The 16104-nt window shown below is 44.0% G+C and overlaps 2 protein-coding genes across 2 annotated transcripts; one reads left to right on the forward strand and one right to left on the reverse strand.

The window, feature by feature from the left end:
- Positions 5392 to 6395, reverse strand: LOC8068579 (probable calcium-binding protein CML7). The gene has a single exon (XM_002444891.2). It carries the CDS (start codon positions 6252 to 6254, stop codon positions 5808 to 5810), a length of 447 nt encoding a protein of 148 aa, XP_002444936.1. The 5' UTR covers positions 6255 to 6395; the 3' UTR covers positions 5392 to 5807.
- Positions 10459 to 14540, forward strand: LOC8069520 (LRR receptor kinase BAK1). The gene is made up of 4 exons (XM_002443728.2): positions 10459 to 10965; positions 12206 to 12466; positions 12557 to 13432; positions 13625 to 14540. The coding sequence occupies exons 1-4, from the start codon at positions 10518 to 10520 to the stop codon at positions 14137 to 14139; spliced, it is 2100 nt and encodes a 699-aa protein (XP_002443773.1). The 5' UTR covers positions 10459 to 10517; the 3' UTR covers positions 14140 to 14540.

The raw sequence follows: 16104 nt of genomic DNA on the forward strand, positions 1-16104 counted from the left end.
TTCTCTGAATATAGTAATTTCTTTCTTTTGTTTTGTGGTAAAATAAAGGGGCTATTGCGTTCTTACCCTTATTTAGAAGTCTAATTGTGATTTTACCCTTGTTTTTCTCGCCATTGCGATTTTACCCTTGCTATGTGAAAACGAAGCTTCAGTTTACCCTTACTCCGTGAATAGCAGGGTAACGGTGTTAAATGGGCTCGGTAAGGACAAGTTTGCCCTTGCGAAAATACCCCTACTTTTTTGAGTACATTGTGATTTTACCCCTACTTTTAACTCTATTAGTTTTTTTCAATAAAATAAATAAAAAACAAAAAAAACCTCACAGAAAGACCAAAAGATAATAATACCCCTTTCCCAGTCTCTCCTCTAGTGATTCCTTTCTCCTGTTCTACAACTGAAACCCTCCGTTCCTCGCGTACTCCCGTACTCCTGTTCTAGGACAAAAACCCTAGTGTGTCGGGTCTGGGCAACGAGGGAGGCTGTAGCTCCTAGCGCCGTGCGGGCAGGGCCCTGAGAGGCCACCCCCTCAGTCCCTCGCAGTCAGGGTCACGAGCGTCACGGTGCCCCGTGCAGCGCGGGTGGCTATCGCAGGCTGCCGTCGCGGATCCAGCGCGTGGTTTGGCCAGTGATGCAGCCGCAGGCGCATAGGGCCAATGCATGAGACGACAGCTGCATGGGTAGGTAGGTAGGCGGCCATGGAACCAGAGGGTAGCGGGTTTAGAGCCAAGGAGTTGGTGTCCAGGTATAATTTTTTGATCTCTGAGTGTGTATTGATCAACTGTGGGATGAATTAACCTCAGGCTTTAGGCAATTGCACTAATTTGGTTTCAATTACTCTGATTTGTAGGCAAAATCACATGAATTTGAAACATGAATTTAAATCTAGTTGTTAGAGTTTCTGTCATTTTTCAGTTTACCAGATGGGGGACCAAAATCATGGCAACATGGTAGAACCTTGCCTACTTTAAGTTGTTTACATGCATAGCTTCACTTGCTACACTTTCTTTTGATGTGATATTATCTATCTATATTTACATATTGTGTGAAATTATATGTAACAAGTTGTCCAATGTTGCTGCCATTTTTTTAAAAACAGGGGTAAAATCACAATGTACTCAAAAAAGTAGGGGTATTTTCGCAAGGGCAAACTTGTCCTTACCAAGCCCATTTAACACCGTTACTCTGCTGTTCACGGAGTAAGGGTAAACTGAAGCTTTATTTTCACAGAGCAAGGGTAAAATCGCAACAGTGACAAAAATAAGGGTAAAATCACAATTAGACTTCTAAATAAGGGTAAGAACGCAATAGCCCCTAAAATAAAACACCTTAGCAGTTCCAAAAAACATCTTAGAAATTGGCTTGTTTCAGATTTAGGTGAACAACTTTGGACATTTTTTCGAGACGAGGAATCTTCTCCCATTTCTATTGAAAAAACAACGAAAATACTGTTCATACAGAGAGTTTGTAAAGCAGACAGTAAACTAGAGTAAAGCTTACACGGATGAAACCTAAAGACCATGACAGGTAAAACAACTATGGCTTACCAACAGACAACTGTGACAACACAAAAGAGCCAACAATGCTAACAAATGACTCAAAATTAGAGAGTGTTTAGTTCCCCTTTTTTCAAAAATTTGGGTTTTGGTCCATTATTTTGCAAAATAGAACTAAACACACTGCAAAAATTTTGGCAAAAAGATGGTTATTCTCTATTTTGGATTTTGGCCTCAAGAGGCCAAAAAACCCAAAATGATCCTCAAGAGGCTCTCATGAGACAATAAATTCTATATTTTGGATAGAATTAAACATGACCCTAAAAATTTTGGCATTTTGCATTCCACCATTCCAAAATAGTTAGCATTTTATATTTTGTATTTTTTTGAACTAAACACCCCCTTAGGAAACATCAGACAACAAAATAGTCACATGACCAACACTCTTCAAATGAAGGATTCCTTGAGAGCTTCTAACACCATTTTGTCCATATGCCACCTCAATTGCTTTGTTCATCAGGCTTGTCATCTTGATCCTTCGGCTTGGTATCTTCTGGTGAGTGGTTCCTCTCCACTTTCGCCTCCTTACCCACCAGCTGCAAGGCAATTTTCAGCATTGTATTTGCCCCAGCAACCAACTGATCCTTGTTATCGTCCAAGAACAAACCTGCCCAATATTCTATAAGCGAACAAGCATAACAAGTAATAGAAATTAGGCTTATAATAGTTTTGCCCTCAAAACAAACACTATTGAGTGTTTTCTAGATCGCCCAGCAAATAGCTGCAATGCCTAAAGCATAAAACTTCTCACCAAAAGGCAGCTAGTGCTCACACCATGTCCAACACTGATCAAAGTTTCTAAGTACATTAGAAGCACCTAGGCAATGTGCCACAATGGCGCACATAGCCTTAGCCAAACTACACTAAAATAAGATAAGATTCATTAGAATCACAAAACAAGCAAGATGGATCTCAATTCCATTTCCTCTTACACATTATCTTTGGTGAGTATTGCATTATTTGCCACAAGCCATAAAAAGAATTTGAGCTTAGCAGGGATATTTTTCTTTTCAATTTTTTTTATAATAGGGCCAGGATCATTTGAGGTAAGAGGCTTATAAACTGACTTAATAGAGAAGCAACCATTCTTACCAAACTTCCAGAAAATCATATCCTCTTCATCTGACAAAGTAATTCTCTTGACCTTGCTAAGGATATTATCCCAATCTAGTCTTATATTATCTACCAACCATCTAGTGAAACTAGCATAACTTTGTTTCATTTGTGACACAGAAATATCAGGTTGCAAGCAAATTTTAAACAAATCTGGAAACACATACTCAAGAGGTTGACCTCGTGTCAAAAAAGAAAAAGAAAAGGAAAAGAGTTGACAATTCATGAGTTACTTCCACTTTGCCACCAGCCCATCAGTCCATCACCATCAACAAGTATTATTATATCAGAAAAAGAAAACCCTACAGAACTGGAGGATTACATCATTTTCATGATGCAATCATGAGTTACTTCTACATCATATTTCTTTTCTAAAAGAACAATGCAACAGGCACTAACATCATATTCAAACCAAAATAAGAACACGATCTGAGCTTCCATTAACCAAACGTGAAGGTGAACCTTTAAGTTTAAGTTAATCCATTAAGCTGTTGCTGGTCATCTTTCGTCAGGATGAGTAACACATAAAAGTTTCAGCTGAATTTTGAATCAAAGTGATACCCAACCGCTCAACTATACCGATATGCAGCGAGTGTTTCATTTTTCAAACATAAATGTTGTCCATGGTAACCTTTTTGAGGAACTGAGGTTGCCCACCATTTGCTCTGTTGGTAAATTAACGAGTGTCATATCAAGGAATCAGCACATATGTTCTTGAGGGCATTTTAATTCATGAATCGACAAAGCAAACTGAGCTTATATCAACCAACTTCGTAAAGACATGAATGTAATTGTTTCAGTTGAAGGTAATGGAGGAGAGGTGGGTAAAACTAAACGAGTGATGGGATTAGAAGTAAATATAGTGGCATGGGACCAAATCAATTATAACTGCAAATAAAAAAAAACTCCAATATATTTTATATGGTTACTGCCATCAGAATGCTATTTCCTACATGATTGTATAATTAGACCAATTTAAGTGCATAGCATTTCAGCAGAGCCCGTTTCAATCTATGCATCAAGAACCTGAAAACAAACTATCTTTTAGCTAAGATCATTGAGGTTGTTCAAAGAATGCCCCAAGCTTTTATGTAATATATCTGAAACATTTCCTTCAACATTGCTGAGCAAAGGGAAACTCAACTATTCAGCCTATTCGACTACAGTGATACAAAGAGGGTTCATGGTAACCTTAGTGAAGGTGCAAAAGCTTTCTGATGATATCTAAAAGCTTTTTGTTCAACTATGTTGAGCACAGGGAAACCCTAGCAGCAAGGTATTTGCAATAAAAGACTACCCTAAACCTGGGACATGGGAGAGCATGCAAAACATCACATATTATTTCTCCATTGGTAAACTAACATTGTCTGGATCAATGTAACAACATAGATTATTAGGGCATCTTAATTAATGAATTAAGAAAGTAAAGTGAGAGTATATGAATCGACAACACAGACATCAAGGCCTGGTTTTGACCCGTAGCTGAAGGTGAATGAGGACTTCAGTGTGGTGCTTAATGGCAACCTTGACAACCAGGAAAGGCTTTGAGGGAAGATACAACTGACAGAAGTTCCAGCCAGAAAATTACTATTCATGTTCTGAAACAAAGCATCTTAACAACAATAGTGGCATGGGACAAACTCTTATTATCAGAATGCTGCCTTCTCCATGTACAAATTATGAAGTTTAAAAAAAAACTCCTATATAACATAGCTTTTATCAATTAAACGCAAGTATGTAGAATGTGAATTGCGATTAGATGAAAACTAAAACTGCATGAAGATATGACATGATTAATATTGATAATGGAGGAAGATATGACTTATGAGATGCTCTTCATGGTAAGTTGATAACCTTGACACACAAAGAGCTTTTGAGCAAATTACTAGTAGTAGTTCTTATGAATCAAATTACTAGTAACAGTGACATGGAACCAAAAGAAGAAATTCGAAAACCAGCTATACAAATACAAATCTTATTATCAGAATGCTGCCTTCTCCATGTATAAAATTATGAAGTTAAAAAAAAAACTCCTATATAACAGCATATAGCTTTTACCAAAGGGTGTTTCAATACAAGCATGGAGAATGTGAATTGAGCTTGGATGAAAACTAAAACTGCATGAAGACATGATTAATATGGATAATGGAGGAAGATATGAGATACTGTTTCATGGTAAGTTGGTAACCTTGACACACAAAAAGCTTTTGAGCACAACTGAAAGATGTGATGGCCATTAGCCAATTCAAGTATATATGGAAGTCTGCTTATCAGCAACATGGTCTAAAAAGGAGCAAATTACTAGTAATGCTTCTTTTATCAATCAAAATTACCAGTAACAGAACAGTGACATGGGACCAAAAGAAGATATTCAAAAACCAGCTATACAGATCTTGTGTGAAACGTGAATATGGCTACAATACTAGCTCTGATAGGGATAGCCCCATCCATTTGATAAGTGAATTAAGCAAAGTAAGGAACAACCCAATGGGACTGGTGGCCAATTAGACAAATTGATTGACTAAACCACAGATCCAAGATCGCTATCATCACAACAAGTGAGTAAGTGACTGCACATGTAAGGCAATGCATTGGAAAATCCCATTACATGAAATTGAAAGAGTAGCAATCAACACAAGTAGGCAACATTAGACATCCTACAGCAGGCCCATGAAATTTCCAGATTCCAGTACATTTGGTGACCAAAGGATAAGACATGCCATGATCCAAACAAAAGCAGCAGTAAATCAGCATGATTAATAAACCGGTGCAGATCAACATAGTAGTGAACCGTGATCAGGCAATCCAAACAGTGTAGAAGGAAGCAGATCCACACTTTACATTGCAGTAGTAGTATTACAGGTAACTAAGCAAAAGCACCATCAGCCAGATCCATTAATTAATCGATCCATCGATTGGGTGATAATCACACACACACACACACTCACACACCAACCATTATCCGTTTATCCAAACCTAGGGAGCAGTCCCGAAACGAAGAAATTGAATTCAAATGAGCCAGCCATAGGAGGGTAACAAGATCAAATCACGGGGGAGGGGAGACGAAGTCATTACAAACGAAGAGGGCGGGGAGGCGGCGGTGGATCGGAGTGGAGAGGTGGGGAAAAAAAGAGGACGGGATCATTTGGCGACGATGCGGCGGATGAAGTCGTCGTAGCGGATGGTGCCGTCGGGGGCGACGTCGACCTCGCGGATCCACTCGTCGAACTCGTGCGCCTCGAGCTTCTCGCCGATGGAGGTGAGGACGTGGCGGAGGTCGGCGACTGAGACGGTGCCGGAGCCGTCCTTGTCGAGGACGCGGAAGGCGTCGCGGAGCGGGCGGTCGAAGGGCTCGGGCTTGAGGTGGGCGCGCATGAGCTCGAGGAAGCGCGGGAAGTCGAAGGGCGCCGTGAGCTTCTCCTGCGCCGCGATGTCACGGAGCTGCGCCTGCGTGGGGTTCCCGCCCAGGGAGCGCATCAGGACGCCCAGCTCCGACGGCGCGATCTTGCCGTCCCCGTCCGTGTCGAACAGCGAGAACGCCTCCCGCATCGAGGCGATCTGGTCCTCCGTCAGGTCCTTGCCGCCCATCGCCGCCGCCGGGGTCGTGGGATCGGGACGGAGATCTCGCGGTGCGGGGAGCCGGAAAAGGAAGGAAGGGGGTGGGGGGGAAGAGAGGCGTGTGGGCGACTCGACTGATTTGGGTGGTGGTGGCCGGTGCGTGGTGGTGGTGGGGCGGGGGTCCGGAACACAACACACCACCACGCGCTCGTGGGCTCGTGGCTCGTCTCGTCTGGGTGGTGGGCTGGTGGTGGACTTTGGAGTGGCCGTGCTGGGCCTGGGCGGGCTCGTTGTGAGGTCTGCGAGGTCCACGGTTGGAGGTTGGTCTGGTTGCAGCGTCATGGGCCGCACGGTTCCAGCGTCATGGGCCGCACGTTAAGCTCCGGTGCACGCATGCATGCATGCTTGGAAAACATGGCTTGGTTCAGTTCACGATAATTTTGGTTTTGATTATTGTAGTATTTTCGTTTGTATTTAACAAAATTTATCTAATTATAGATTAACTAAGTTTAAAATATTTATCTCGTAAATTATAGGCAAACTATACAGTTAGATTTTGTTTTCATCTATATTTAATGTTTAGTGCATGCATCCAAAAATTCGATATGATAAGAAATCTTGAAAAAATTTAGAAAATTTTGGGAACTGAACAAGGCCAAAAGGTGAACTTTGTTACAAAAAAGCAATCAGTTTTAGTACTCGTATCATTCAGGCGGCTACTGTTTCATCGAAACGAACACTAAAATTGATTGCTTTTTTTGTAGCTTTGTTGTAAACAAATGATACGAGTATAGTATGTCGTGTCATCAACGTTACTATTTCATATCATGCTTCTAGTATATGTTTGCTTAAGTGTATTGACTAATAAAAAAAGTTGACCAAAGTGCAGTCGGGTCCATATATATGTCCACTTTTTTTCTAGATACAATACAAGTAAATGGGAAATGAATAGGTATTGATAAAAATAAACTTCAATATATACTCCATTTATCGTGTAATATAGTGTATTACTACAGATTTTTTTAAAAAAAATAGCAGAGAATATAAAAAGATACATACACCCTTTTTTTTTCCAAATTACTGTATAAATATATATAACTAGGTTCGCATGATGTCGACACATCAGACATCACACATGACATATGATAGTATTTCGTGACTCGAGCCTTGTTTAGATGTGAAAAGTTTTTTGTTTTCACTGCTGTAGCACTTTCATTTGTTTGTGGTAAATATTGTGCAATTATGGACTAACTAGGATTAAAAGATTCGTCTCGCGATTTACAGTTAAACTGTGCAATTATTTTTTATTTTCGTCTATATTTAATAATTCATAAGGTTCGATGTGACAGGGAATCTTAAAAACTTTTTGGTTTTTTGGTGAACTAAACAAGGCCTCGTTAGTAGCCTGTTTTAGTAGCACTTTGCTGCACACTGCAGTTGCATATATATCTGCACGGTCGAGGATATATATATATATATATATATATATATATATATATATATATATATATATATATATATATATATATATTAGTTACATCATGAGATATATACAAGATGCCAAATGAACATAGGCTTACCAATATACTTCCTCCATCACAAATTGTAAGTCATTCCAAGAATCTTAAAAAGTCAAAACATTTTCACGTTTGATCAAAATTATAGAGAAAAATACTAAGATTTATAACGTAAAATGAGTATATTATGAAAATATAATTAAGAAAGAATCTAATGATACTTAGTTAGTACTATAATAATAATTATTTCATAATATAAATTTGGTCAAACATAGAAAAATTTGACTTTCCAAGATCTTTGGAATGACTTACAATTTGGGATGGAGGGAGTACTACGTGGTCATTCCTGAATCAAGAAAGAAAAATCAAGGGAAAACTACAACAAATAAGATTTGTGATATTCTCTCAACCTCCTAATGATGGTTCGACTACCTTTTGCAGTTGAAGTATGACACTCCTTTTTTTTTTTGTGTTACTACTAAAAAAGGAACCGGCGAACCGCAATAGTGAGTGAGAGACCCTCCTTGGTTTCCAGGCCCAAACCAGGCAGCGGGCTGTGTGGCCCAGTCGTACGTAGTAGCCTGAAACCACCAGTTGGAAGCAGAGCGGGCCGTGGCCACGTGCTGCCTTTACTACTCGTCGCCGTTGCCCACTGGGCGCATCCCTCCCAATTCCCCTGTCGGAACTCCTCACTTTGACCCGATCGATGGGTGGTGGTGGTGGTGGTGGTGGTGGTGGTGGTGGTGGTGGGGCGCTCGATGGCGCCCGCCACGCGTCGTCGGCCCGCTTAATTAAATGCGCTCACGCCGCGGCAGACGCTCCTCCCACCCACTTCCCAAGCCCTGCTTTGCTTGCAATTGCTTGCTTGATTTCAAATTTCGAATCCGCAACGGTTCTGATCACCCGGTCGCGTCAAGATTCGTGAGGATGTGTCCGCGAGTAGAATTGCAGATCGGAAACGGAAAGTGGGTGTGCCCCTGCGACTGGGCGATCCATTGGCTCTTGTCTGGACGCTCCTAGCTTGTTACTGTAGTACCACTAATTTGAAATTTAATTACGGCTATCTACCTATAGCTCAATGATTTGTTTTGTTGCCCACGTACTACGTACCCACCACTAGCAAGCAAGTGTGAGAACGAACTCGTGCGATTGGCTACCTTCTCCCGTGACGGTACGTACTGTGAGGATGATGGATTCGATCGCCTTACGTGCGTGCGTGGCACGTGCCACTCGCGCCACGGATCCAGGTTTGAATTATAACCCCGGCACCCAACAACAACGACCTACGACGATTGTACGTAAAACCTCCCTCCAATAGTCCACTGCTGATTTTGTTTGTGCTTCAGGCTTCAGCGTTAGCACACGCGATCTGACCGATCTGTATAGGCTTCTCCCGTGATAGTACTGACAATATTTTTCTCTCACAACGTATCAGCATTAATATCAATATAAACTAAATTTAAGCAAAACAAATAGGTTATATCTTTTTTAGATTAAGGAATAAAGAAGTATTCTGGCCTTCCCCACTCGTGGGTGAATTAGGGTGTGTTTGGTTGGGCTGTGACTTTTGGAAAAGCTACTGTGAGCTTTGAGCTTTTTGAAAAGCTGCTGTGGGATGTGGGCTTTGAGAAACCCAAAAGTCATTTGGTTGGTCACTCGTGGCTTTTGGAAAAAAAAAACTGAACGGATCCCAAAAGTCAGTGAAAGCAGAGGGGGTGAGGTGCTTTTGGATTTGTACTACGAGAAAAGCTGCTTTTGGGCAAAAGCACTTGTGGCTTTTGGGCCCTTTGGCCTTTTGGCTTTTACAAAAGCAAAAGCAGGTTCAAAAGCCCAACCAAAGGGACCCTAGTATAGTCAAAATCTTTACAACCGCCAAGGTGCTTAGATCAAATCCTTACAACCCTCTATAGCAACTGTGGTGGAGCTGGCAAAGCCCAAGTAGCACATGTGCAGGGAGCTAGAGCCGGTGGAAGCCCTAGCAAAGAGGCCTAAATTTATGTTTTTTGTATTATAAACAATAGTGCAATATATTTTTATATAAACATTGGTTAAAGTTGAAACATTTAAATGTTATATATATAGGATAAACCTTAAGCATTCGACATACTTTTTCCATCCCAAATTATAAGACATTTCAAAAAACTTGGAGAGTCAAAAGATTTTAAGTTTGACCAAACTTATTTAACAAGATAATAATACTTATGATACCAACTAAGTATTATTAGATTTTTTATTAATTATATTTTTATAGTATAGTATATCTATTTGATGTTTTAAATCTTTGTATTTTTTTAATAATTTAAAATACTTTGACGTCTACAAGGGAGCATGAAGGAGAGTAGGATTCTATGCTTCCATTTACATTGACTGCAAGATTCCATTAGTCTACATGGACCGCAATAATCTACTCCTCCTCCTGAACAGGGTACTTAAGCAGATACAGTATCTGATCCGTCCTTTACACCGTCAACTAGTACACATCACCAGCCTATCTTGTAAGTATTCTCGTATGATACCACAGACATGCACATGACACATGCACTCGTGTACCACAGTAGCCTAGCATCATCATGCATCCACGCTGCCACTTTACAATCCCGATAAACCCCCTCCCTTTTTCACCTTTTACTACCCATCCAAACGCCTTTCCAAGCCTCACGCTTTTGACTCCCCCACTTTTTACCACAAACACCCCTATAAACCTCCGAATTCCCACACCCCACACACCGCCAAGAACTCCCAGTCAGTCACTCTCACTCTCACTCTCCCTCCGGCCATGGCGTCCAGGAGCTCCCTCCTCCCGCTCCTGCTCCTCTGCACCGCCGCCGCGGCCGCCGCATCCTCCTCCACGCCCTCCCGCAATGCCGAGCTGGACGCGCTGATGGAGCTGAAGGCGGCGCTGGACCCGTCGGGGCGCGCGCTGGCCTCGTGGGCGCGCGGCGGCGACCCCTGCGGCCGCGGGGACTACTTCGAGGGCGTGACCTGCGACGCCCGCGGCAGGGTCGCCACCATCTCGCTCCAGGGGAAGGGGCTCTCCGGCACCGTCCCGCCCGCCGTCGCCATGCTCCCGGCTCTCACCGGCCTCTACCTGCACTACAACAACCTGGGCGGGGAGATACCGCGCGAGCTCGGCGGCCTTCCTGACCTCGCCGAGCTCTACCTCGGCGTCAACAACCTCTCCGGCGCCATCCCCGTCGAGCTTGGCCGACTCGGTAGCCTCCAAGGTGATGATGCCTTTTTGAACTGTGTGTGTGTGTGTGTGTGTTTTTTTTTAGAAATTTAGAATCTGAACAAGTGGTTTCGAATGGAGAGAAATTTGGGGGGTTCCATTTCACCATTTCTGCATTCATGTTCGTTAGTATTTCAGCTCCGGTGCTTCTTGTCTCGTTGGATAGGGACTATTTGAATTACGAAATAAGTAAACAAACAAACAAAATGCTTTTGTTTTTTTAGGAAAAAGAAATCTGAATAAATCCGAAATTGGTTTTTGTCACATTATAGCCTCTGAAACTCTGAATGGGCAGAAATGAAGCTTAATTTCTCGTGCTACTCAAAATGCTCCACCCTTTTGTTCTTTCACATACATACCCACCCACCCAGGACACGACCAGGACATGTCCTTAAGTCCTTTCTTATTCTTTCAAAGCATTGTGCTTCCTTTGTCTTGAGTGCAACTCTGATGATTGCCTTTGCCTACCTAGAGGCAGAGGCTAGAACAACAAGGTACAATATCACATGAATGGAAGGACACAATGGCTGTCTCATTTTTGTTTCTGTCTGTACAGTTTGGCCTTTTTGGCTTTGATTGTGCGGCTACTTTGGTGTACTATGTATCATGACATTCACCTTTATTCTTTGCCTTCTCTACTGATGAGGCCTAAAGTTGGTTACTGACACAAAAGAAGCTTGGATTCTGTTCTGCTCAACGAATTCCATTAATGCCTGGATTTGTTTCATCAACGTTCTGCATATGCTGTTCCTACAGATCCTCCTGTCATTCTACAGATCATGATGGACGGACATTACTTCTCTGTATACAACCGAAATGAGTTAGATCAACCTGCCAAACGTTAATTTGGCTGCAACAGTTATTTCTCTATAATGACAGAATTTTGCAGCAATTTGGCCGTTGTGGATTTGATTGTACAGCTATTTTAGTGCATGTTTCATTCATGATGTTCCTTTTTATTCTTCGATTGTAAAGTTGGTTACTGACACAAGAGAAGTTATGGATTCTGCTCAAGGGATTAGATTGGTTTCATTCCTGTAACAGATATGATCCTACAGCTTTCCTCCTATTGCTCTCAGCCATAATTGCCATTACCTGTCTGTCTACTTTATGATTAAACAAGCCTGACCAAAAATTCAGTAGATCAACCTACCGAATGTTAGTTTGCAGCCATAATTGTCCTTGTCCTTCTCTAATGGCAGATAGCTTAAAAAGTTCTTTTCTCCCTTGTGCAGTACTGCAGCTCGGCTACAACCAGCTCTCAGGGAGCATTCCAACTCAGCTGGGTGAACTAAATAAGCTCACTGTTCTTGCCCTTCAGTCCAACCAGCTCACTGGCGCGATTCCGGCATCCCTCGGGGACTTGCCGGCACTGACACGGCTAGACTTGAGCTCCAATCAACTCTTCGGCTCAATCCCCGCCAAGCTTGCAGAGATCCCTCATCTTGCAACGCTAGACCTCCGGAACAACACGCTTTCAGGAAGTGTTCCCTCTGGTAATTATTAGAGTTCAGCTACGGTTTTTGTTTCTTGATGCCACTGCTCACTTCCTTCGTTCTCTGAAATAATGTTATCTGATGATGTAGGTCTGAAGAAGTTGAATGAGGGGTTTCTGTATGAGAACAATTCAGAGCTATGTGGAGCTCAGTTCGGTTCTCTGAAAGCTTGTCCTAACGATGGCAATGATGATGGAAAAATGCCTCGTAAACCTGAATCAACCTCTGTCAAGCCCCAACAAATTCAAAAGACAATCGACCTCAACAGGAATTGCGACAACGGGGTTTGCACAAAACCTTCGTCGCTTTCTACAGGGGCTGTTATTGCTGGAACAGTCATCATTGTAGCTGGAGCAGCAGCCTGTGGCTTGTCTGTGTTCTCATGGCACCGTCGCCAGAAGCAGAAGGTTGGCAGTTCTGTTGAGCATTTGGAAGGCCGGCCTAGCCTGGACCAGTCAAAGGAAACATATCAGAGAAGTGCGTCATCACTGATCAATGTTGAGTACTCCAGTGGCTGGGACACTTCATCCGAGGGGTCACAGCATGGAGTGAGGCTGTCATCAGAGGGATCCCCAAGCGTGAGGTTCAACCTCGAAGAAGTGGAGTGCGCAACGCAGTACTTCTCGGACATGAACTTGCTCGGCAAGAGCAATTTCGCTGCGACATATAAGGGGATCATGCGGGACGGCTCGGTTGTTGCAGTCAAGAGCATCAACAAGAGCAGCTGCAAGTCAGAGGAGGCCGACTTCCTGAAAGGCCTCCGTATGCTGACATCGCTGCGGCATGAGAACCTTGTCGGCCTGAGGGGCTTCTGCCGGTCCCGGGCAAGGGGGGAATGCTTCCTCGTCTATGAGTTCATGGCGAACGGGAGCCTTTCTCGGTATCTTGATGTCAAGGAAGGCGATGTGGATGCCGCTGTTCTCGACTGGCCTACACGGGTCTCCATCATCAAAGGCATTGCCAAGGGTATGTATGATCCAGAACTTCCATTTTATTTTCTGCTGACATAGACAGACTGTGGTTTTGGTAATTTACACCAGCGAAGTTTCAAATGTTCATGGGAGTTTCAGACTTTCAGTTTTGCCTTGGCACATACGTTGTTAATGCTAGAGTTTCAGTTTTGTACTAATTTGCTCTCTGAATCTTGAACTTTTTCAGGCATCGAGTACCTCCACAGCAGCAAGGCAAACAAGCCGTCGCTCGTGCACCAGAGCATCTCAGCAGACAAGGTCCTGATCGACCACCTCTATACGGCACGCCTCTCGGGGGCCGGCCTGCACAAGCTGCTGGCCGACGACGTGGTGTTCTCGACGCTCAAGGACAGCGCGGCGATGGGGTACCTGGCCCCGGAGTACACGACGACGGGGCGGTTCACGGACAAGAGCGACGTGTACGCGTTCGGCGTGGTGGTGCTGCAGGTGCTATCCGGGCGGCGCGCCGTGTCGCCGCACCTCCGGCAGGGCTGCTGCGGCGGCGGCGCGGCAGTGGCGGCGGAGTCGTCGTCCGGCGGCGGGCGGCTGGACGACCTCGTGGACCCGCGCCTGTGCGGGCGGTTCTCGCGACCCGAGGCAGCCAAGCTCGCCGGCGTCGCGCTTCTGTGCACCGCCGACGCGCCCACGCAGCGCCCCGCCATGGCCGCCGTGCTGCAGCAGCTCGGTTGCACCGGCCAGTGATCGTCATCGGCGGGCGGCCGCGCGCGCGCGCGGTGGGACGGAGGTGGAGCTGAGCTCGCTGGCTGCTGGCCGGCGTGGTGACTTGACTGCTTGTTGTTGTGTTGTGCTAGTTAGCAGCTGGTGATCGATTGGCTACTAGCTTGGTAGCTGCCATTGTTTCTTGTTTGAGCTGAGCTGCCCCCGGCTTCTTCCTCAGGAGCTCGGTCGTTGTAGTAGCAAGCTGGTGTGATTGTGACGCGTCATCTCCGTTGTGGCGAGTTCTTGTTTTGCTGGTAGAGGTAGCTAGCTAGTTAACTACTGCCTGCATCATGGCACTGATGTTGTTCTTTGTCTTGCAAGGATCTGTTTGAAACGTAGAAATATCATTAAAAAAAATCATGACGAGTTTCATACTCATACCATTCATCAGTTCAATATGGACATGTGTTCGGTGAAATCTTCTTTCGCTGAATAACAGAAATCCCACATGCTAAAAATATAGTCACAAAGTTTTTGGATCGATAGAGTCATGGTACGAGGTTGAGGGACGTGGCACACTACTTGCGAGACATTTTAATACTCTGGATCGTCAAAAATAAATCCACAAATCTAGGTCAAGGCCGACGAACCCGGGTCGAGGGTCGATGCCATTGAACTCGTTGTATACGACTATGGCTAAGGCCTTCCCACCTAATAATTTTTCATCCATCCCATCGAATCTTTGGACACATGCATGGAACATTAAATGTAGATAAAAAATAAACTAATTACACAGTTTAGTTGAAAATCGCGAAATGAATCTTTTAAGCCTAGTTACTTCATGATTACCCTTAAGTGCTACAGTAACCCACATGTGCTAATGACAGATTAATTATGCTTAATAGATTTGTCTTGCAGTTTCCTGACGAGCTATGTAATTTGTTTTTTTATTAGTTTTTAAAAACCCCTCCCGACATCCTTCCGACATATCCGATGTGACACCCAAAAAATTTTCATCCACAATGACCTAAAACCTGCACACGCAATGCTTTGTATCGACAAGTTCCGGTCGGCTCGCCTGAGAGGTCACTAGCAAATCTCTTGTTGACCCCTCAGTCAGTCATATAAGAATGAAGCAGGTAGTAAGCTGAAAGAAAGTGCATGCCGGTCCCAGGCTTTGAGAGACAGTTCGTCCTTGTCGCCTTACCGTGGCGCTGCATTGCTGATGAATGCCATGAGATGCATGCAATGCGCTGGAGCCATGGATCCGGGCATGCTTGGCGCGTGCAGAGCATTTAGGAGGTGGCGACGTGGTGGTTGGTGCTGCCATGACTGATGATCACTGCCGTTGCCGCGCCAAGCAGGGCCTTGTTTAGTTCTTTAAAAATTTTGCAAAATTTTTCAGATTTTCCGTCACATCAAATCTTTAGGCGTGTGCATGAAGTATTAAATATAGATGAAAATAAAAACTAATTGCACAGTTTGGTCGAAATTGACGAGACGAATCTTTTGAGTCTAATTAATCTATAATTGGATAATATTTGTCAAATACAAACAAAAGTGCTAATATTCCTATTTTGCAAATTTTTTTAAAAGAATGGTCCGTCCTCTTCCTCCTCATTCAAACACCTTTGCTTGGAGGAATGGATGGAATTCCATGCACTGCAGGTCGTCTGAGCAAGCAGAGCAGATCAGAGGGCTCCTCCTCCTCCTCATCCTCCTCCGTCTGCAGAAGCAGTGTACTCGATCGAATCCATCGTCAGGAGGCCGGCAGAGGGAGGCGGATCAGGTCCCGGCATTGAATACGAACGCGCACCAGCAGCAGCAGCAGCAGCAGTCCACCACAGCGGATTTTGAATTCAGGAACAGAGGACCCGACATGTCGGTCCATGGCCGTTCGTACCTTGCCGCCGCCGCTGATGACCCTCCTGGCCTCCTTCCTGCTACTGAAATTGAATCCCACACCCCCACGGCGGTTTCAGTTCGAAACGCCGGCCGCCGTTCCCC

The sequence above is a fragment of the Sorghum bicolor genome, chromosome 7, assembly GCF_000003195.3.
Source record: "Sorghum bicolor cultivar BTx623 chromosome 7, Sorghum_bicolor_NCBIv3, whole genome shotgun sequence".
NCBI lineage: Eukaryota > Viridiplantae > Streptophyta > Magnoliopsida > Poales > Poaceae > Sorghum > Sorghum bicolor.

Bases quoted from the DNA above. Each gene is read 5' to 3' on its own strand.
- LOC8068579 (XM_002444891.2), bottom strand. From the start codon at position 6,254: ATGGGCGGCAAGGACCTGACGGAGGACCAGATCGCCTCGATGCGGGAG.
- LOC8069520 (XM_002443728.2), top strand. From the start codon at position 10,518: ATGGCGTCCAGGAGCTCCCTCCTCCCGCTCCTGCTCCTCTGCACCGCC. The intron at 10,966-12,205 runs GTGATGATGCCT...TCCCTTGTGCAG, and splicing joins CCGACTCGGTAGCCTCCAAG to TACTGCAGCTCGGCTACAAC. The intron at 13,433-13,624 runs GTATGTATGATC...GAACTTTTTCAG, and splicing joins CATCAAAGGCATTGCCAAGG to GCATCGAGTACCTCCACAGC.